Here is a 23,925-nt window from a genome sequence, read left to right as displayed (position 1 = left end):
ATTCTGGATAAGCTCTACATTCTCTTATTCATTTTCCGGCTTCTGTGATTAGCAATTACAGCTCCAGGTAAGGCTAAGTCAGTCGGTCAATCTCGAAAATGAATACGTTTCCGTGGATGGAGGGTCACAGCCATGCGCTATTGTTCCTCGAAAGAAAAATTCCACCGTCTTACTCGTTTCCTTCTCCCCTTCTAAGGGCTGCTCTATGAGCAAGAGCCCGTGCTGGCATAAGACCAGCTTGATCTCCAACAACGACAACATTCTCCCCGAGAGAGAAACAGCGAGCGAAAGGAGCGAGAACTGACAGCGGTCGGCGAACATTCGCGAGAACCCGGCGTGAAAGCGGTGAAGACTGGTTTCCTTGGGAACGCGGCTCAGAAAGAAGCTTATACGTAGAACCAGGACGGAGAGAAATTGCAACCAGAGTGAGTTGGAAGAAATGGGGGTTACTTGTGATGGAATGGACACTCATTTTTTTAGTTCGAATCGCCGCCAAGAGGATTGGCAGAGCGAAGGTCAAAAAGGACGAATGCCGCCGGGCGGACGTGAGGGTGGCACTCACGCGGATGGTTCACCTTGCCTGTCACTACCGTTATTATTATTATATTATTATCCTCAAAAGAGTAAGATCTCTCTTGCAACAGGCCGAAATGACATCAACTCGCTGAGGAGTCATCTTCCGATATGACTTCATTTTGCTAAGCAAAGATTCAGCATTGAATTATTCATTATTATGATTATTATTATTCATTATAAAATACAGGTATATTGCACACATGCATTTGAGCAAACTTCCACAGAGCGCAGTGTGAAAAGGTATAATTGCACGAGGATGCAAGCACGACAGTTATTAGGGAACCTGGGCCACTGTGACAAAAATAGAAAAGGCGAAGTTGCATAATACATTGAGAGTCCTTATCCACTGTCACTGACGGTAATATCATAAGACAAGCACACAGAATAAAGAGCACTGATGAAAGAATGCATATGCCGTTTACATAGACTAATGCACTACTGAGTACTGCACAGATATCATATGTAGGTTTGCTCTCTCTCTCTCTCTCTCTCTCTCTCTCTCTCTCTCTCTCTCTCTCTCTCTCTCTTTATATATATATTAATATTATATTTATATATTATTATACTAATTATATATATTATATTATATACATATATATATATATATGTATGTATGTATATATAATTAAAGCAGTACGAGAGCATTGTTTCGTAAGAAAATGAAATCGAAGTGCTTCAATATCCAGACAGTGGCCCAACAAGAAGGGGTGCCAGAACGACATTCCTGTTGAGCCTTCCTGTCGTCCAAGGTCGAGGAGGCGAGAAGCCACCATTCTCCAGAATGGCCCGCATAATGCAATTAACTTCTGCGAATGCAATTTATGCATCATCAGTAACGCAAAAACCAAACGTCGCAACGCAATAGTTGTAGATGCGGGATGACTCACAAACGCGAGGCCAGACCAGGTGGAAATGATTTCGTCATCATGCTGTAAGAGAGAGAGAGAGAGAGAGAGAGAGGCTATGTCATCGTCTGCTGAGAGACTTCTTCATCGTGCACTAAGAGAGAGAGAGAGAGAGAGAGAGAGAGGTTCTGTCATCGACAGAGAGAGACAGAGAGAGAGAGAGGCTCTGTCATCGTCTGCTGAGAGACTTCTTCATCGTGCACTAAGACACATACACATACACACAGAGAGAGAGAGAGAGAGACGATGGAGGAGCTCTCAGGTATGTTGACTGATGTGGGTATGAGGGCCTGCCTAGCAGGGTATGCACAGTATAATTATATCTGGGCAGGCTTCAAACGTGTCAGACCCGTTGAAACGAGTGACGACGGGCTGTGAGCGCGCAAGTGCCGGTGGGGAATTCAGACACAAGAATATGCTCTCAGTTGTCTACTACTCTACCCTGATCGAGTTTGCAAAATGAAATAGACTCATTCGTTCGTCAGATTTCTTTTTTTTTTTTTTTTTGTAGAGTGAAAGTTTTTGATATTTTTTTCTGATCTTGGCCAGATTTTCACTCCGTCAACTCCATTCCGTAATCCTTCCGCACACCACTACCGAACGCCCCGCCCACTTTCATTCATGGCTTTCCTCTTTCCATTGAGGACTTTGATAAAATAAGCGATTAACACGGGCAGGGATTTTTAGCATGTTTAGATATTAGGACTCTGGGTCCGGTGACATTCGCTGATTAATTTAGAGATTTGTAGATGTTCAAGTAATGGGGAGTCAGTAGATATATGTGGCAGCAAATTTATTTGCATTAATGCACAGTATTTTTTATTTTAAATAATATAGTATATATATTATATAATATATATATATATATATATATATATATATATATATATATAAAGAAAGAGAGAGAGAGGAGAGAAGCGAGAGAGAGAGAGAGAGAGAGAGATAGCGTTGTGCTTGATTTTGTATGTTAATGTTTGCAAACATAATATGTAAAAAAATTTCCCACCTTTTTTACTATTTGTAAACGTAAACGTCTTGCTGATTTTCGCAGAACAGAAATAATAATGGTCGTAAAACTCAAGAATATCTAACCGACTGTAAATTTGCACTGAATTTCGTTCGTCCCTTATCCTTATCACCAGTCGAAAAACCAGGTCAGGCTAATGGGTACCAATGACCCCGACCCTTTTCCATTCCTTCCAGGAAGTATAGGCGTCTCCTGTCACGTATGCTGCGCGGTCTGGAAAGTGAGAGTTTATATATATATATATATATATATATATATATATATATATATGTGTGTGTGTGTGTGTGTGTGTGTGTGTATACATTCATGTACATATATATATATATATATATATATATATATATTATATATATATATGATATGTATATAGGACATCGAGCTACAAATTTCCTTTAATATCTAATTCGCTCTACCTCAACTCTACCTCGGAATTAATACACACACACACACATATATATGTATATATATATATATATATATATATATATATATATATAGTTATATATATATATATATAATATATATATATATATATATATGTATATATATAAATGGTATCGCAATTTGAAGTAATATTTGTCCAGTGCTCGAAGCAGTTGAATTATATATATATAATATAATAATATATAGATAAATATATATATATATATATATATATACATATGTATATATATATATATATATATATATATATAATATAAATGGTATCGCATTTGAAGTTATTCTTGTCCAGTGCTGGAAGCATTTGAATCATATTGCAATGGTTGAATGCAAGATGCTGTTTGTGCCTCTAGGCAGACCAGTGGGAGACTGGCGTCAGGGAATAATCGAACCATCCTTCCGGTTTGTAACTGTTGTTTTAAAGTTCGAGCAAAGAATACTATATATATATATATATATATATATATATATATATATATGTATATATCTATATATATAAATTATATATATATATAAATATATATATATATATATATGTAAACATATAATATAAATATATATATAATATATATATATATTTATATTACATATATACATACATACATACATACATACATAACATAACAACATATTAATATTTATATATGTGTGTGTATGCATGCATACATACACATTCCCGTAATGTGTGCATTGCTTCCTGCAGATTTAAAATATATCTATTCCTCTGTTACATTATGCTTTTTGTTGTTCAATAAATCACTACAGACTTTTGTGTCAATTTTTATAGATCCATTTGGGATTTCGGTCAAGAATTTTGAAGTGAACAGCAGTGGATACTATTTCTAAGTTGTAAACTCATCGATTTGACGAGCGCAAAAAACAAGAGAAATGATTGGGTTTTAACCTACTGAATGAAACACCGTACGAAACACTTTCGTTCTACTTTTTTCTTAATCTTTAATTTCGATGCAATGGAACTACATATATATATATATATATATATATATATATATATATATATATATATATATATATATATATATATATATATATATGTGACTTTTTCTCATTTTAAATTGTAATTATTTCTCGCTCTCTCTCCGGTATAACAGTCGGCCTACACGTGAGTTGGGAGCTACGTCGGGTTTGGGGAACTGAGGTCTCGAGTATTGATTTGCTGAGAGGATGACAACGCCTTTGTTTTGAGCTCTCTGATTGGCTGCATCCCTCACACACCTCTTCTGGTTAGCACAGCAGGCCAATTGCAACTTCCCTTGCATGTAGTTGAGCTCACGTCGGTGTAAAATAGGACGTTTCTCATTGGACGCGGTTTTGTAAGATTCCATGACCATTCATTCAGAGATAGTCATTGCAGGGGCGTTAATAAGCATCGAGATTCGAATTTGGCATTTAAAATTTCCTCGTCGCTTCAACGACGGAAGAGTTTGCGAGGAAAGGGAAAGTGAGCCAAGTGCTGACTACGAAAGCAGGAAGGTGACCGAGGCACCAGCATACGGCAGCCAGCGAGCGGCCCACCATCGCTCAGCAGTTGCGCGTTCACGTGTGGAGCCGGCACATCTAGTCTACCCCCCCTCGCTACTATCAGAATTCTCCAACACTTACTCCACCACCTCCTCCTCCTCCTCCACCATCGCTGGAATTGCTTGGAGAGGGAGAGCGTGAGTGAGCGGTGCTGACTCCGACCACAGAGCGCAGAGTCGATAAAACCCGCTTCCCACAATGGAGATAGTCGCCGCTGCTGATAGTGATGAGAGAGGACTCACGCTTCTAAGAGTAGTCGGTCAGCTACAGCGTGTTATAGTGTTCTTGCACTCTTTCGCCTGCGACAGGGGTCATCTGTGGTCCACGCAATCGGCCGAGGCGAGACAAGGACCGGTCATGTCCGACGAACAAATCACCAAGAAGGTAAGACAGGCAGGCACTGCTTGCCTTCGCTGTCGTCATGATCAGCAGAAGCAGCAGCAGGCTGCTGTCTGTTTGCAGCTGTGTCGGAAATTGATTTTGGATCCGTTCAAGAATCGCCGTCAAAAGTCGCTGATAACATTGTGCTTAAGATGCATTTCTTGATATCGGCCTTTTTAACCACTTTCGGGTTTGTGCCGACACTCAGTGGATTTTGTCTTTTTTTTTTAATGTATTTTCATTCCAACCCGGTTTTATATGAGTGGTCATCAGTTTTGGTGTGGAGATTGTCGAGTCTTCCGCAAAAACAGGTGCTCGAGAAAATAAGTTATTTTTCCCGTCTTCCGATAGACGTTCGATTGCATCACCCAGAGTGCCAGCGTGTGTGTGTGTACGTCGCCGGGTTTGGGTGTGGGCGTCTCGGTCGCTCGGGGTGATGGGGGAGTGGGTTTGGAAGGGGGGAGGGTGGGGTGGGTAGGGTTCGAGCTAAGCTGTTGGATGAGGGGAGGGAGGGGATAGAGGCCGAGGGGAAGGCTGCTGGCGGGAACTGTGGCTGGTGCCAGACACCCCGTCTGTACTTGCTGCAGTTCGATGGAAATATGCTGTTCTGGTTTGTGCGCGGTTTTCTTCTCATTATCTTTCCCAGGCTTTGTAATTAGCCATTGAAAGAAGTGAGTAGGAATCTTACATTGAAACTGAAGCCCTTTTGGTACGGGAAAAATTCACTCGAACAAGATAACGTCGTTCACTCAATTGTGTACGAGAATCGTTATTAATCTATCACAGTAGTGTGTCCTTGAAGTGGCAGTTAGTAAGCATAGCAATAATTAACAAAGGTTCGTAACCATACGAGCGGGGAACAGGTACTACTTAACTGACTAACTGCAATTATCCTGAATCTTCCATGAGTTGTCTTCATGAATTGTTTTGAATCTATTGCCGTGTAAGTTTTTTCACTTTGATTACAAGGCCTGTGTTCCATATTAGTTGTCGATATGACCTCCCAAGAAAGATTTCATTGGTATGTCGTACGTATTTACGCATAAATAGCAGTGCGATTGTCGTAATAGGTGTTTTTAATGTACAGTTTTCTATACTAAGATTGATCCAGACTATTTTTCATGAATACACAACGAGGCTTCACCTGTGTTGGTTCGTTAGATATTGAACGTCTCTCTGGTACAAGAAAAGCAGATGAGGAACATGCGTTGATGGGTTGCAAGAGGCGCCTGTTGGCTGAGTAGGATTTTTTTTTTCAGCTGAAGCAGTATAGTATACTGGACGGAAAAATAATAGCAGAAAATAGTCTCTCGCAGTCAAATGGTCAATTGCAAACAGCAAGAGAAAATTTGGCATTGCGACATAAGTTTCCTTTAGTGCCGGATAGATGATGGTAATACTAAAAGTGAAGAATGGGACATGGATGAACTTCCACTTAATGCATTCTATTGACTGCTCTCTCTCTCTCTCTCTCTCTCTCTCTCTCTCTCTCTCTCTCTCTCCTGTTAACGTTTTATTTTATATAACGTTGCCGTCAAAATAGTGCGGTGAGACGAGAAGTCTCGACAGGGGATCGTTATGTACCGTCCTGAAGCTCGGATTATATATATATATATATATATATATATATATATATATATATATATATATATATACCGGCAGTTTTAATGAGGGTTGGCCCCGGGCTAGGCAACGGCACGTCTAAAAGGGGGTTGTTCCTCACCCACAGACTGTCGTAGTTACACAAAAATAAATGTGGTTACTAATCATGAATGGCGTCATTATGATTCTTATTATTATTATTATTATTAGTAAGTAGTAGAAGTAGTATAGTAGTAGTTAGTAGTAGTATAGTAATTAGTAGTAGTAGTGACTACATTTCCCAATATCCTGTTATCATGATTCATTTCCTGATGTGTTAAAGAATTTTAATTCACCTTTTCTTATCAGACACGTATTACTTCAACGAAAGATAAGGAAATATATGGAATTGTTGATCTTTTACTATAATCTGTACAAGGTCTGACCAATCTACTAATATATATATATATATATATATATATATATATATATATATATATATATATACATATAATATGTATGTATATACATATATACATATGTATACACACACACACATATATATATATATATATAATATATATATATATATATATATATATATATATATATATATATATATATATATATATATATATATATATATACATTTACATTAAGCTTCAAATATCATGTAATATCTAATCCACTCTACCTCGGAATTAATATTTTTTTCAAATATGTTAACCGACGGTGAATATCAACTAAAAAATCGTCGGCTCATGGGCGCGAACCACGGAACCAAGAATTCAGCGCTTCACTGTACGTCCTGAATTCTTGATTCCGTGGTTCGCGCCCATGAGCCGACGAATTTCTTATCAGCTAAAAAATTCCCTGTCGGTTAACATATATGAAAATATAGTAATTCCGAGGTAGAGCGAATCGATATTAAAGGACATTTGTAGCTTAATGTGTACTATATATGAATAACGGTGATGTGAGAAGACATATATATATATATATATAATATATATATATATTATATATATATATATATAATATATATATGTATGTATTATGCTTCCAAGATTACGTATATCATTTTTCGCTGGTGCGATCATTCATTAACTTTTTTTTTCTTTTCTTTTTTTAATGTTCCGTAGCAAGAGCTTAGTCGCCGGGATCGCTGGTTTTTTATTAGATTAAACTCCTGTCACTTGCTATCTTGGGAGACAGTTAGAAACGTTACTTGAGTTGCAGTTATGAGGCTGTGGGTTGAAAGACATTTCATGGAGACTGTAAAGTACACGAGGCGCAGCTGTTTTGTCTTTATAGCCCATATTTCCTTATTTCCTGTCAAGCGATGTCATTCTTATTGAAACTTCCTTCTTTCGTTGTGAATGTCCATGGTTTTCCAGTACTCATTGAATTTATTATATCCTTATTTCGCTGAAAAGCGCCTCAGTTGCGTGGTTGGTATGGTCTTTGCTTGTCACCTCGGGCATTCCATTGATGGGTCAGAGATTTGCATTTCTGGTGATAGAAGTTCACTCTCGACGTGGTTCGGAAGTCACGTCAAACCGTTGGTCCCGTTGCTGAATAACCACTGGTTTCATGCAACGTAAAAACACCATACATACAAACAAACAAACTTATTTCGCTGAAAACACTGTAACCATGAAACATCCCGGTGATCTGGAAATCACCTTTTTACCTTGTTTTCATGAAACATGTTTATTAGGCTCGTTTCTTTTCCACATTCTCGAAGCCCGGTATTTGGGTGTGTGAACCAAACCACTAAAATATTTCCATGGCCATCACAGTCTCGTAGGATTTCCGTAGCCATTTGCATCGGCGGAAGCGTCTCGGGTCTTCGCTATTGAAACTCTTGGGTAGTAGTTTCCACCGATGCCATGTAAATGTCACGGTCTAGACAGTGCAATTAACTTGTAGTTAATTGTTCATTCTCTTGCCTTCAGTGGACTTTGAATTAGACTGTTATTAGCTCTAATGAGAAGCGTTTCTGTGCAAGAATCTGCTTCTTCGTTCATTTGTTAATGAATAACCTTTATTAATGTTAATGTTAAGGGTTGTGTTCAGCGATGTGCCATAGTGTTTGTACGCCATTAGTCACAATGAATCATTTGTTCCTTTGTCACTTCTCCAATTAGTTAATGAATGATTTTATGCATACAGCGGTGTGAGTTGAGTGTGTGTATTGTGGGAAAGTTGTTTTAATCCGTGTGTATATATTGTGTGTATGAGTGTGGAATCTTGAGACACGAGCACAGGAATGAGGTAAGTTTTGAGGACTGCGTTCGTGGCTTCTTTTGTGTGTCGTCATGAAATTCTATTCTTCATTGACTCGCCAAGAAACGGGGTGGCTAAAGGCATTGAGGAGCGGCTCTCACGCACTGTACTTTCCCTTGCATGCAACATTCTATATTACAGCTTTCGTCAATATACGCCTTGAAGCTGCAATATATCCTCGAATACTTTTTGTGTCTTCACTTCTTCGCAGTGTGCTCTTTTATGTGTTAGGTTTGTGTGCTGTGTCTATATATTTGTAAGTGTGTGTGTGTGTGTGTGAGAGAGAGAGAGAGCTCGTGAATTATAAGACTTGCATCAGAACTTATAAACCGCCACGAAGCCTGTGACAAGCTTACTAGTCAGCTATCTTGGGACAGAAGCTGAAATGAACTGTCGGAGTGTCCACGTTCATTGCTTCAAGGTCACCGGATGTGAGTTGGACAGTCAAGAAGCCTGAGATGGGTAGCTCTTAGTGGTTCTTGCTGTTGGTTCAATTTCTGCGATATTGTACCTTGAATAGGCCTAAATATTGTCTTCATTCCGTCTTATCATACCACATTAGGAGCACAGTGACTTCTTGATCACCCTCTATATGCTAGGGGAAGTTGTGTAGGTACCTCAGGTTATTTATGTCTTTAGAGTAAGCTAAAAGAAGCTGCGCTTGTCATACCTGGGAGAGTGCCATGAAGTGTCACGTGACCATGGAGCCGTCCCTTTCCTGAGCAAGGTTGTATGTTGTATGTCCTGCTGTCTCCGCTTTTGTTGCTGCAAAAAGGACTTGATGTGTGTGTTGTGTGTATGTATTAAGGTGCGTATAGAGCAAAGTATTTAGGAAGACATGTTTTGTTGTAGCTTTGGTAATTCCAAGTTCGTGCAAAGGTAAACAGGAGCTGGCGCCACGTCACTCTTTAGGCACCCGACTTTTTTTTTTTTCTTTTCTCCTGAAAGGAATTCCACCAGGAGGGGTTCCTTTCTAGCTGCGTTGCTCGTCTGCATTCCCAGCCAGCTGTCGTCTGTTGTGCACTTGAAACACGCCTAGTCCTAACACTCGGTTCTCTAGACCTTGCTAGCACTCGTAGTATTTTTACTCTCTCTCTCTCTCTCTCTCTCTCTCTCTCTCTCTCTCTCTCTCTCTCTCTCTGAGTGTTAGTCTTACAGATAGTTTTTCACGTTAACATTATTGTTGGCTTTGTGTTCGTGTAATAAGTTTCTCTTTAGATATTTTTTCCCATGTGCGAAAATGTTTGTAGATATGTGTCTGGAAAGTGATAAAATAGAAAAACAGTAGGTTGAGCGTGACTGATATACAGTGACAGCTATAGAGTTTTACTATTAAATGAAGAATTTTTTTTTTTACTCTAGGAACACGGGGCAAAGCTGAGGCCTTTGAAAGTTGGCAACCAAAACCGATAACTAAGATATCTACCTTCCACGTTTCTCTTTATTGTACACAATAATGAAGATTTCTACGAAAAATTATAATATTCATTTGCATGGGACTGAGTTTTTTTTCTCAATAGGGAAAAATCCATGAAGTATAATGTACGCAGGTAAGTTGAAATGACAATATATTGATAGTAGTTTTTCAACACCTTTTACGATACACGTAACTACGTATGCCGTAAAGGACTTTCAGAAAATTGTTAGGCTAGGTTAGTGTGGCGTCTGTGCTACAAATGTAGTTGCCGCGTCAAAGGCATTCGCTCTCTCGGTTCTTATCTGCAGTAATCTCTGTTTTCTTCCAGGAAGTGCAATTACTACTCTGCTACCCTCATATAGCCTCCTAATAACATAATTAACCTCGTTTGGTTGCACGTAGCTATAGTAAACTCATTTGGTCAGGATGGTTCTCACTGTTTGGGTGTACTTAAAGAGGATAGATTTTCCTTTAATTTTTATTTATTTGTTTGTTTGTTTGTTTTTATTTTTTTTTGGAGTGGGGCGTGTGGGGGCATGGGCATGTTCACTTAATGGAATTTCTGTTTTGATAAGTATATTATTTAGGTCTGTTTACGGATACTGACTACAGTTTTGACCTGTTTAGAAGGTCATTTATTGTAATAAATTGATTTAGTCTGTTCTGATGGATTTTTATATTGTTTAATTGTGCTGAAACGGATATCTTATTCTTCTGGTCTTTTGAAAAGGAATCCTTTTTGTTCTGTAGTGTTGAAAGCAATTTGTCACTTTTGCTACCTATTGAAAGCGAATAATGATCTCCTTAGTGGTTTTTGTTACGTGAATTCCTGTGGTTTCGGTGTACTGAATTGGATTTCTTATTGTGTCGGTACGTTGACGGAAACCTGTTATTCAACACCGGTGCAAATTGAATCGATGAGTCACTCTCCTTAACGGCTGAAATGAGCGAAGCGACGCCTGACTGCCGAAGATTCAATGCACTTGGGAACTCCTGAGTGGAAAGTCGGAAATGATAACTGCCTCTTGTTATGTGCATTTAATTTTGGGCTATGCACAAAAATAAAAGCAAGCACGGTTTTAATCAACGTAAGAAGACAAATATCATAACATTTAGGCTTATATTACGACCCTGTACTTCTCTTGCATGACCACAGCGAAAAATACAGTTAAACTATTTAATATATCTGTATCTATATAAACAAACTAATACTCAAATTCCCCATGCACCAATGAAAGGGCTAATTTTCCGAAAAATACCTCTTCTCTCGACAGTAAATTATGAAATTAAATAAAAGCACGTTTGGTGGAACATTTACCTATATTTCTAAAGCACAGGTTAGCAAAATGAGTAAGGGCCAAGAAGGGTGCGTTACATTTATACAGCATCTTTTATTTTTATACACGTTACAACGTTGTATAAAAATAAAAGATGCTGTATAAATGTAACGCACCCTTCTTGGCCCTTACTCATTTTGCTAACCTGTGCTTTAGAAATATAGGTAAATGTTCCACCAAACGTGCTTTTATTTAATTTCATAATTTACTGTCGAGAGAAGAGATATTTTTCCCAAAATTAGCCCTTTCATTGGTGCATGGGGAATTTGAGTATTAGTTTGTTTATATAGATACAGATATATTAAATAGTTTAACTGTATTTTTCGCTGTGGTCATGCAACAGAAGTACAGCGTCGTAATATAAGCCTAAATGTTATGATATTTGTGCACCATTCTCTTAAGGTGCGTCCACATGGTCGAACAATGCCCGACGGACAAACATTGTTACCATATCATAGGCGAAGCAGGATTACGTCATAAACGTTGAACCGATGGAAGTAGATCTGGTAACAAACAGTGGTACCAGATGAGGTTGTATATCACGGTTTTTACTCTGCTCACAAGGCAAATACCGGCAGATTATTGTTAATTGGTAACAGTGTTTGCCCGTCGGGCATTGTTCGACCGTGTGGATGCACCTTTAAAAAGTAAGAAGTTGAGGCAGTCCGTGCCTGAGTGTCAGAGGCTGTTACAGGTCTTGGGCAAGAGGCGAAAACTTACCATTACTATATAGCATTGATATCCATTTACGCTGACATGTAGGATCTCTCTCTCTCGCTCTCTCTGCATACATATATATAAGCAAATATATGTATGTATGCATATATATATATATATATATATATATATATATATATATATATATATATATATATATGTGTGTGTGTGTGTGTGTGTGTGTGTATGTGCGTGCGCGCATATCCTATCCACAAACGGGATATGCACAGTATAAGATTTAATTACCAATTGAAATATTATATGTTTTATGAAATTTCGAGGAATGTTAAAATTAGTTTTATTACATATTTTTATTAAAAATATCGAACCCTTCGCTATGCTGATTGATTTATCTGGTACATAAATAATCAAAAACCTCATCTGCGGTTGACTTGCCAGGGCCATTAAAGTAACGGTGCAGCGAGGTTTATGTGCTAAATATATATAAGATTTATTTTAAAGATATCAAGTTGGCTTGCATCCACAAGCAATCCTTTTATTGTATGTTTTATTTTTCTCTCGTTTCCCTCAATTGTCTTCAAGTCATTACATCAGAAAATTACGAAGCGGTGCAGGAAATTAATATTGCAGCCTTAAAATGCTGATGTCATCAGCGGTGGGGCCATCTTTTAATAGCTCAGCTTTATAGGTTAAGTCGATATTCCCAGCGTGTTATGAATAAGTAAACGAATTGGAGTCAATTACCTCACTCGCTCCAAGTAGGCCACTATCTAAAAGGCTCACATATTTCTTAATGTGGAGGATTTTAAGAAGGCGGTCAACTTAACTTAAAGTCTTGAAGTTGCCATCTATTGTTTTGTAAAGGACTCGGTAATAAAGGAAAGCCATAAGTGAAAGATAAAAAGACTCGCGGGACTCGTACATAAAAGTACGTGTTAGGGGAGAGAGAGAGAGAGAGAGTAGTCGTCACTTCCTTACATCATTGTTTTGGGATGAAAGGGTTAGGTCTAGCTGTCTTCGAATTCAGGTGAACTCGGTGTACAAGAAACCTTGTTTCTGTACCGTAGGAATCCCATAAACTGACTCTCTCTCTCTCTCTATCTCTCTCTCTCTCTCTCTCTCTCTCTCTCTTAGTCGAGATCACAACTAATGTATTTCAACTGATTCACTTACTACGTGTATGCTTTGGGAAATTTTATTAGAAATATACTGTAATTGTAATTATTTAAATTGTAATTTGAAATTACACTGAATTTTTACGTGCAATCATACTTTATTATCGCACAGAGCAAAGTGTATTAATTGTTTATTCATTTCATATATATATATATATATATATATATATATATATATATATATATATACATATAATATATATATGCAGGTTTGTGTAGTGTTCAACATTTACGAAAATTAGCAATTAAAATTATTGGAAAACCTCTGTTTTTATCCTCAAGCTTTTCTTTTGACTGAAGAGACTCTTTCTGGCTGGAGAGCTTAGAGTCCAAAAGACGAAGTGAGCCACTACTGGGCTTAGGTGGGTTCGATTCTCGGGCATTTCATTGAGGGGTGAGAGATATGTATTTCTGGTGAAAGAGGTTCACTCTCGACGTGGTTTGGAGGTCACGTAAAGCCGTTGCTGAATAACCACTGGTTCCATGCAACGTAAAACACCATACAAACAAACAAACACTACGGGGCTTTAGGGAAACTGGTGTGAGGGTCTGTTATTTCTTCTGTATGAATTCTATGAATACAGGGTAGAGAAGGTATTCTACACAGATTGCGGTTCAATAGGCATCGTTCAAATACTTATCTTCAAGTTAAAATGTATTCATTGTTAAGAGATATTTATGGCTTCATACTTTCAGAGTTAAGAGTATAAAGCAGTCACATGTGAGTCAGTCACAAATGTTAAGAACATACTGATCATGTTGTCTAAATCAGCGTATTAATCTACAGGTGAGTCAAACCAATTAGGATACGCCCTCGCCCCACCCCGTCTCTCTCTCTCTCTCTTGTCTAGACCGCAACCACAACATATGTATTTTAATGACACTATGTATATTTATTGAAAACACACGCACGCGCACGCACACACACACACACACACACACACACACACATATATATATATATATTATATTAAGTAATTACATATATTATATGATAGATATATGGTAAATTGTACTCAGTTAAATTGTAATACGAAGTGGCGCTGAATTTTACGTGTAATTATAATTTCTTATCACGTAGTGCATATTGTACCAATTATTTATTCATCTTTATATAGTTAGATTTTAAGAGACAACGCTAAATCGGGTCACTAAGTTATACGTATAGACAGACCGAGACACATACACAATATATATATATTATATATATATATATATATATATATATATATATACATATATGTTATTTTATTTTTATATTTATATTTATATATCTATTTGCATAAGCGCATGTGTAATGTTAGATATATACGAAGAAAGATTAAATTTGGGGAAGCACTATACAACTCTTGGAATCATTCAGTTTTTCATATACCTGACGACGCCTTTTCTGTTCGAAGTAGAGTCCCAAAAAAATAAAGTCGTTTAAGTAGCGATTATTTCTTCCGTCGGAATTCTAGGATTTCAGAGTGACGTAGAATGCAGCCGAATAGCCGTTATCAATTAAAGTTCTTGGCACGGGTGAATTTAGGGGGTATTTATGGGTTAATATTCTAGAATATAAAGAAGTCACACTTGAATGAGTCAGATCTAAAAAAAGCAAATTGATGATATTGTCTTAATCTGCGTAGTGTTAAGAGAGTGAATCATACCAATTATGCTACGACTCTCTCTCTCTCTCTCTCTCTCTCTCTCTCTCTCTCTCTCTCTCTCTCGTCTTCTATGTATTGTTTGGAACTGTCAACGCCCCGATTAATTCTTATTTGTATCCAATGAGCTGCTTATAGTCTGAGCAGTGGCGTGATCGGTGTGGTCTTGGCCTGCCATCTCGGTGGCCGCGAGTTCGATTCTCGGGCATCCCATTGAGGTGTGAGAGGTGTGTATTTCTGGTGATAGAAGTTCACTCGAAGTGGTCCGGAAGTCACGTAAAGCCGTTGGTCCCGTTGCTGAATAACCACTGGTTCCATGCAACGTAAGAACATACAAACAAACAATATAGTCTGAGGAAAATTTATTGTAACTTGACCAAGAATTTATTCCAGTGGCTGAATATACGCACTATCCTTCATACCTACATATAAAAATTATAGATACAGTATTAAGGTTAGGTAGACGAAAAAACAATTCTTTTCTTTAGTGTGTTTGGATTTTACAAAAAGGGAAAAATCTGAAAGATTTTATCAGGCGCAAAAAGGTTTGCGTTGAGGAACTTTCAGTTAGTGGAAACGGAAGACTTTGTAGTTTTAGTTTTTTTATTAGGACTTTCCTGTACGTAAAATTGTTTTAGTCTTTTACTGCCATTATTATTATTATTATTATTATTATTATTTTTTTTTTTGGGGGGGGGTTTTTTTTTTTTTTTTTTTTTTTTTTTTTTTTTTTTTTTTGCTCTATCACAGTCCTTCAATTCGACTGGGTGGATTTATAGTGTGGGATTCCGGTTGCATCCTGCCTCCTTAGGAGTCCAATCACTTTTCTTACTATGTGTGCCGTTTCTAGGATCACACTCTTCTGCATGAGGCCCGGAGCTACTTCAGCCTCTAGTTTTTCCAGATTCCTTTTCAGGGATCTTGGGATCGTGCCTAGTGCTCCTATGATTATGGGTACGATTTCCACTGGCATATCCCATATCCTTCTTTATTTCTATTTTCAGATCTTGATACTTATCCATTTTTTTCCCTCTCTTTCTCTTCAACTCTGGTGTCCCATGGTATTGCGACATCATGAGTGATACTTTCTTCTTGACTTTGTCAATCAACGTCACGTCTGGTCTGTTTGCACGTATCACCCTATCCGTTCTGATACCATAGTCCCAGAGGATCTTTGCCTGATCGTTTCTATCACTCCCTCAGGTTGGTGCTCGTACCACTTCTTTACTGCTAGGTAGCTGATGTTTCTTGCACAGGCTCCAGTGGAGGGCTTTTGCCACTGAATCATGCATCCTTTGTTTTTGTACTGGTTTCTGTGCAAGTGCCGGGCATTCACTTGCTATGTGGTTTATGGTTTCATTTTCGTATTGCACTTCCTACATTATTGGGAGAGATGTTATTTCCGTCTATCATACTTTTAACATATCTGGTTTCTTAGGGCCTGATCTTGTGCCGCTGTTATCATTCCTTCAGTTTCCTTCTTAGCTCTCCCCTCTGTAGCCATTGCCAATTGTCATCGCTGGCTAGTTCTTTAGTCTGTCTCTGTATTGTCCGTGCATTGGTTTGTTGTGCCAGTCCTCTGTTCTTTCCTCTTTCTCCTGTCTCTGTATATTTCTGGTCTTCATCTACCTTTTATTAGTCCTTCTTCCCTGCACTCTTAGCCACTCGTCTTCACTGGTTTTCAGATATTGCCCCAGTGCTCTGTTTTTCGATGTTGACGCAGTCCTCTATACTTAGTTAGTCCTCTCCCTCCTTCCTTTCGTGTTATGTATATCTGTCCGTATTTGCTCTTGGGTGTAGTGCTTTGTGTATTGTCATTTGTTTCCTGGTTTTCTGATCTATGCTGCGGAGTTCTGCCTTCGTCCATCCCACTATTCCTGCGCTGTATCTGATTACTGGCACTGCCCCATGTGTTTATGGCTTTTATCATATTTCCGGCGTTGAGTTTTGACTTGAGTATCGCCTTGAGTCTCTGCATATATTCTTTCCTGATCGTGTCCTTCATCTCTTGGTGTTTTATATCTCCTCCTTCCATTATTCCCAGGTATTTGTATCCTGTCTCATCTATGTGTTTGATGTTGCTCCCATCTGGTAGCTTTATACCCTTCAGTTCTCGTTACTTTGCCTTTTTGTATGTTGACTAAGCATTTCTCTATTCCAAACTCCATCCTGATGTTCTCCAGATACAATCCTTACAGTCTGGATTAGGGTATCTATTTCCTTGATGCTCTTTACCATAGCAGCTTGATGTCGTCCATGAACATCAGATGGTTGATTTTGTTTGCTCCTTTTCTTGAGTTGGTACCCGGCATCCATCTTCTGTAGTACTTTTGTCATGGGAAATCATGGCTACTACGAAGAGTAGTGGGGACAGTGAGTCGCCCTGGAAGATCCCTCTCCTGATATTTAACCTTCTGCTAGTCTTTTCCAGAGCTTGTAAGTATTGTATTCCAGTTGCGCATTGTATTTTTGAGGAAGCTGATGGTATTTTCCTCTGCCCATATATTTTCAGGCATTCTATTAGCCATGTGTGTGGTATCATGTCGAAGGCTTTCTTATAGTCTATCCATGCCATGCTTAGGTTGGTTTTTTTTCTTCTCCTACTGTTCTTCATTACCATTTTGTCTATTCAGGAGCTGGTCTTTTGTGCCCCTACACTTCTTTCTGCAGCCTTTCTGTTGGTGGGGGATGGTGTTTGTCTCCTCTAGGTAGTTGTATAGCCTTTCACTGATGATACCTGTTAGTAACTTCCACATTATTTGGTAGGGCAGGTGATAGGCATGTTTAGTTTACAGAGGCTATATTTCCCTTACTCTTGTCTTTTTGTACTAAGGATGTTCTTCCTGTGGTCATCCATTTGGGTGCTTGGTGATTTGAGATACAATGCTGGAGTTGTTCTGCTATTCGTGGGTGTAGGGCCTTGAAGTTTTTGAGCCAGTATCCATGGACTTCATCGGGACCTGGGGCTTTCCAGTTTGGCATTTTCTTTAGTTGGTGTCTGACTGTGGCTGTCGTGATGTCTGTGAATCTTTGTTTTATTCTCCCTGTTTCTTCTTCCTTGACTTCCTGGAGCCATGTTGCATGTTTGTTGTGTGATACCGGATTGCTCCATATGTTTTCCCAGAGTCTCTTACTTGATTCGGCTTCAGGAATTTCTGGGTGGTTGTCTTCCCCTCTTAGTTGGCTGTATAGTCTTTTCTGGTTGGTTCCGAATAGTTTGTTCTGTTGGTATCCCTTATTCCTGTTCATGTAACCGTTGGATCTTGTGTGCTTTGGCCTTAAGCCTCTGTTTTACATCTTCTATTGTGTGTTTAGTCCCCTCTCTTGTACTTTGTATTTCTCGTTGAGTTCCTCCCTTTTTTTCTTGCTTCTTAGCCTTTTTTCTGCCATCTCTTTCAGTTTACTCAAGTCAGATCTCATCACCATGATTTGCTTTTCCTGGCGCCTTTTCCAAGGAGGATGCTGTTTTGGTTTCTGTTGGGTTGGTTGTGACGGTGGTGTTGTGTGTTCGAATCCCCATCAGTTCTGCTACTAATCTTGCTCCTGCATATGTCAAGTTATTTGTTTCTGTGATACTGGTGGTGTGTATTAGGCCCATTATTTCATTGACCTCACTTGTTTTCTCCCTTAATTTCTTGGTGTTGTAGGCTTTCATGGAGGGGATCTTTGTTCTCTCTGTATCTGGCTCCATCCATTGTCTAATCTTTTCTACCCATTCCGTCCTCTCTGTTACTTCGTCGGTGTTTCTTCGTGTGTCGTTGTTTGATACCTCATCCTCCCTGTCGTCTTCTGTGGCATCGTCTCTCAGTTCGTCTTCGTGTAATTCGTTGTCGTGTGACATTTCCCTTTTCCAGTTCTTCTCTTTCTGTTGGGGAGAGCCAGTTCTTTTTCTTTATGTTCCTTTACTTGGTCTGCCAGCCTCTGCTCTGTTTGGGGGGTGTTATTCCTCTCATTCCAGATGTTGACCAATCTTCTTCTATATCCTCTCTCCGTCGGGTTGCTTCTGATGTACATCTCCATATTTCCTTATTTTCTTCTCTTGTCCATTTCTTCCTTTTTGCCTCTGTAGCTCCAATCTCAGGCTGTTCATTACTGTCGTTGTGGTGATCAGTTGCTGGATGACGACCTCCAAGTACCTGACCGTCTTCCCCTACAATTGGGTTGAATACCTGGTTGCCGGACGAAGCTCCTCTGTTGCCAGAGGTTCCATTTACGTCGTTGTCGTTTATTCCATCATTTCTTTCCATCATTGCTGAGTTTTGCTATTTAACCCATAGCTGGACCCTACCCCATCAGGGATAGGTACTCATTTACAGCTGAGTAGACTGAGGAAATTATGGTAAAGATCCTTTCCCAAGGAATCAACGCCGAGGAGAGCGGTCACCCATCCAACGACTGACCAGCCCCAATGTTGCTTAACTTGACTTAAGTCTATTGACGACCTAACCCACCTATTATTATTATTATTATTATTATTATTATTATTATTATTATTATTCAGGAGATGAAACCTATTCATATGGAACAAGTCCACCAAGGGGCCACTGACTTGAAATTCAATCTCCCAAAAAATATGGCTCTCGTTAGCTAGAAGAGGAAAAAAAAAGAGATCCCACTTATTGAAAAAGAAAGAATAAATTAACAAAAGGGTGAATAGATGTACTATACAAATAATGAATAGTAATAAATACATTTTATTTCTGCTCAAGGCCATATACAGGAAATATACAAAGTATAGACAATAACACACAATCTAGAGACATAACATGATAGAAATGATAAATAGGCAACATCCACACAGTTGCTGAAGAAGTATAAAGAATAGTGTTCATAATAATGGCAATAACAGCAATAATATTGAGAATAGTAGTTTAACAAAAGCATTAAAAATGATGACTGTTAGTGAACAGGTTGCACATAATTAAATTCAAGCGCAGGACTTTTTGTGGTTACAGTAGTCAGGTCCAGAAGGGCAATTACAAAAATTTAAAGTAGCAACACACTCTACTGATAATATTCACAGTAATAATGATAATAAAAAAGACAATACCAGTAACACCAATAATCGTAGAAATTATAACAAAAATACAGATTCTGTTGATGATACTTTGCAAGATTCTTTGCAAAAAACAGAGATTAAGTCATTTGGGAAACAACCGCCTCATTTTCTCATTTTACCCACAATTTAGAACTTCTTCCTGCCTCACTGCTTAGGATGGTTTGTATGGGCGAATTGCTGATGTCTCTCAGTCGGGTGATCAGAGTGGACATTGTTCGCCTTACAATGATTTTTAAGTTGTCCAGGGGAATTTCTGTGAACATCTGTTTGGTGGAGTGGTGGCGAGGAGCGTTTGTGAGGCGTCTCGAAATGTCATTGTGAACGACAGTGATACGTTTCAGGATCTCTCGAGTATAGTATCTATGGGAACACCCATAGTTACTGTAGCAATACGAGCGGAAGAGCAGCAGTTTCATGTCTCGGTGACAGAACGCAAACCTCCTTGCAATCATGTTGCCAGTTGCACATAGTTATAAGGATATTCATTCACGAATTCGAGCCGACGATTTCCGAGGAAAATTTTTGGTTCTGCAATATATTTAAGTGATCTCGGGAGCATGCGACATGCCCTGGGTCTTGGTTTCATTATAAAGTATACCAAATTCCTTTGCATATTGGCAGCAAGTGTCGATGAGTCGCTGGAGACCTTTCACTGATGGGGAAATCAGAACCATATCGTCGGCGTAACGGAGGTTGTTTATTGTTGTTTCGTTGACAGTGCATCCGATTGGGAGCTAGTTCAGTTTGACATTCAAGGCATCTGTGCAGGGAGGCGGTGTACGACAATAGCAATACGTCACACCATTTGACACAGAATTGATGTGCGGAGAACTAGCAATATAAAATGCCAATTAAATATAGAGATGTGCCTCTTTTTTGCAGCTTCAAGAAGTGCTTTAGGTAGTTTACTTTGTCAAATGCTTTCCTCACATTTACAAAACACAAAGGAAAACTGGAGAGGCTGATGTTAGGTAACAGTTCAGCAATTCTTTCAGGATGTAGATGCAGGTGTCGGTTGAGTGGTTTGCTTTAAATCGGAACTGGTTGTCGGTGGTGTGTAGAACGGGGAGAAAAATCTCTGTAAGAACTAACTCCAATATCTTCGACGCGATCGTAGTGATTGCAGTCGGGCGATAATTGCCAGGGTCAGCTGCTTCCTTCAGCTTGTTTTTGATAAATGGTATTAAGCGAACCAAGAGTAGGGAGTCGGAAGAAACTGTTGAATTATGCACACATTGAATAGGGCAGCTATCAAAATGTAAATTAACGGGTGGAAGAATTTGAAAGCTTCTGCAGGAAGACCATGCATGGCAGCCGGGCGATTTATTATTAGGTAGGTTGTTTATGGCATAGCTAATGATGTTACCCGGCGTAATACGATCTGCGAAATTAAGTTTGGTGTTATCAGTAAAGAGGTTATCTACATCCCTTCGGGAGTCTTGATCGTTTATACAATTCAGGATGTTGCCGAAGTGATCGCCCCACATACTTGCGATAGCGTCGTCACCGTCGGCTTCTCCTATACTCTCTGGATAGCTTTTTAGTTTTGGGATAGCTAATTTCATGACTGCAGCATAAATTTAGTCTCTTGTTGGGGAGGGGGTTGGTGCGCCCCCTTGTGCGTGTGAGCAACCGTCAATTCGATTAAAACGATCTAAGCAAGGTAAAGGCGAGCACTCTAACTTGATTGATTCCATTGAGGTGTGAGAGATGTGTATTTCTGGTGATAGAAGTTCACTCTCGTCACGTGAAGCCGTTCGTCCTGTTGCTGAATAACTACTGGTTCCATGCAACGTAAAAACACCATACAAACAAACGAGAGGGAAAGAGGACGGCATCACTTCCGCTGAGTGCAATGCGAGTGAGGTCATGTGAAAGCTGAATTTATCAAATATTTTCATGACTGAAATTTGAATGTGGAATGATTCATCTGCGTCACGTTAATTGTTCGGTGATTGCTTGCAGTTATTTGTAGCCGCGTAGTAACGCATGTAAATTCGGTGTGCCATGCCAACACTTGGGCCTGCCTTTGGCTAGCTATGTGGCTGTAGTCATAATTTACAAGGTATGTATTTTGACTCTTCAATATTCGTGACCTTGGCTTCACCTAGATCATGCAGAGCTGCGAACAGGTATTTGTCACAGTGGTTTCTCTTTTTACTCTTACTTAACAGAGATTTGCAGTTTCTTAGATGACAGGGAACCCGATACCTTGATATATAAACCAGGACCTGATCTACAGTTAAGAAAAAGGACAAAGAATGGGATCTGAGCTGGATTGATTGATTTATGTCTATTGAAACTAGCGTCACAACACCTAGGTTGTTGACGCCGTAATGAAGTTTAATACATCGAGAACCTAACCTTACAAGGGAAACGGAACTCAGGAACTGAGGAACGGAGAGAGAAAAATGGAAGTTTGTTCCGGAAGGCACGCACGTAGCTTTGTTGCGTAATGGGAAGCTCCGTAGCCTCGTTCAAGGCCGATCACTGACGTAAGATTTCGGAGTCAACGTCAGAGGACGGTTTGTGAAAAGTGTCTCCAGCGATGACTGGATGAAATTAAGCTTAGCTGTAGGATCTTCAATATCAGTTTTCAGGGCGTTTTGTCTTCGAGAATTATCTGTGGTTAAATCGCTTTGCTTCTGAGATATTTTGAATATGTAGATGTTTATAACTGATTTTCTTGAATAGAAAGATTTACTCTGGTAAGAAAAGTTAATGGCTGTGTCCATTAAATTTATTGTTGCCCGTGTAGGATACATAAAGGGAGTGTATTCGAATCCTTCATGTGTATTTATATATAATTCTCTTTGAGTGTAAATTATTACCTGGGTAAAGAGAACATCCTTTGAGTGCAAATTATTTCCTCGGTACAGTGAATTCGAAATCAATGGGCTATTATTATTTAGTATATATATATATATATATATATATATATATATATATATATATATATATATATATATATATATATATATATATTATATATATACATACACACACACACACACACACACACACACATATATATATATATATATATATATATATAATATATATATATATATATCCCCTGGGTAAATACCAGATTCATGTGACACTCTTAAGGACGGAACAACATGTTTCATAGCTGCATAAATTTGCACAGTATTAAATCTTCTTAAGATGTGCGTCACGTCACTAACACTTGAATCAGGGAAAGTATACACGTAAAAAATTGATTACGTAATGAAATAAAACTGAAATATACATATATATGATATATATAGTACACATATATCATATATAATATATATATATATATATATATATATACACACACACACACACATGTATAATACATATGTATATTATGTATACAAATATATCTGCTTGCTTTTATGTATGTTTAATAATAATAACAGTAACAATAATGGTAATAATAATAACAATAATATTACAGGTTTTTTGCTAAATTTATAGTGTAAAGTATTCTGTAAGTACATCAGCGTGAGGGAAACGAAGAGAAAGATCGAGCAAGTAAAACCTAGAATTAGATATCGAGTAATATTTTTGTGTTCCCCGTCAGTCACAGCCTGCACTCTCGTTTCCTAATAATGTTTCATTATTTTTGAAGGCTATTCGATTGATCAAATAATCTCACGCTTCGTTCACTTGGAGAACCTCCAGAGAATGGTGGAGACTGTGAAGAATGAGGTAAAGTTTTATTCTGGATAGCTGGAATATGTGAAACACTATAATTTCAATTTTTAAATAAATACGGAAGCTTGTTGTCTCTTACGGCAGCGGCGTGGTTGGTATGGTATTAGCGTTCCACCTCGGTGGTCGCGGGTTGGATTCTCGGCCATTCCATTGAGGTGTGAGA

General features: G+C 38.5%; 1 protein-coding gene across 7 annotated transcripts in view; it reads left to right on the top strand.

Annotated features, from left to right (window-relative positions):
• The first annotated feature begins 4,485 nt into the window (after positions 1-4,485).
• Positions 4,486-23,925, top strand: part of LOC135212682 (hexokinase type 2-like) — an 85,987-nt gene continuing 66,547 nt past the window's right edge. Inside the window, exon 1 of one of the 7 annotated variants that reach the window (XM_064246347.1) lies at positions 4,486-4,875. In XM_064246347.1, coding sequence (XP_064102417.1) covers positions 4,690-4,875 — 186 coding nt within the window. In that variant the 5' untranslated portion in view covers positions 4,486-4,689. The remainder of the gene's footprint in view (positions 4,876-23,925) is intronic. The other 6 variants (XM_064246349.1, XM_064246346.1, XM_064246350.1 and 3 more) reach the window with 6 other exon arrangements.

The sequence above is a fragment of the Macrobrachium nipponense genome, chromosome 41 (assembly GCF_015104395.2).
Source record: "Macrobrachium nipponense isolate FS-2020 chromosome 41, ASM1510439v2, whole genome shotgun sequence".
Taxonomy (NCBI): domain Eukaryota; kingdom Metazoa; phylum Arthropoda; class Malacostraca; order Decapoda; family Palaemonidae; genus Macrobrachium; species Macrobrachium nipponense.
Note: the sequence above shows the minus strand (reverse complement) of the source record. Positions and strands in the feature narration are given on the sequence as shown.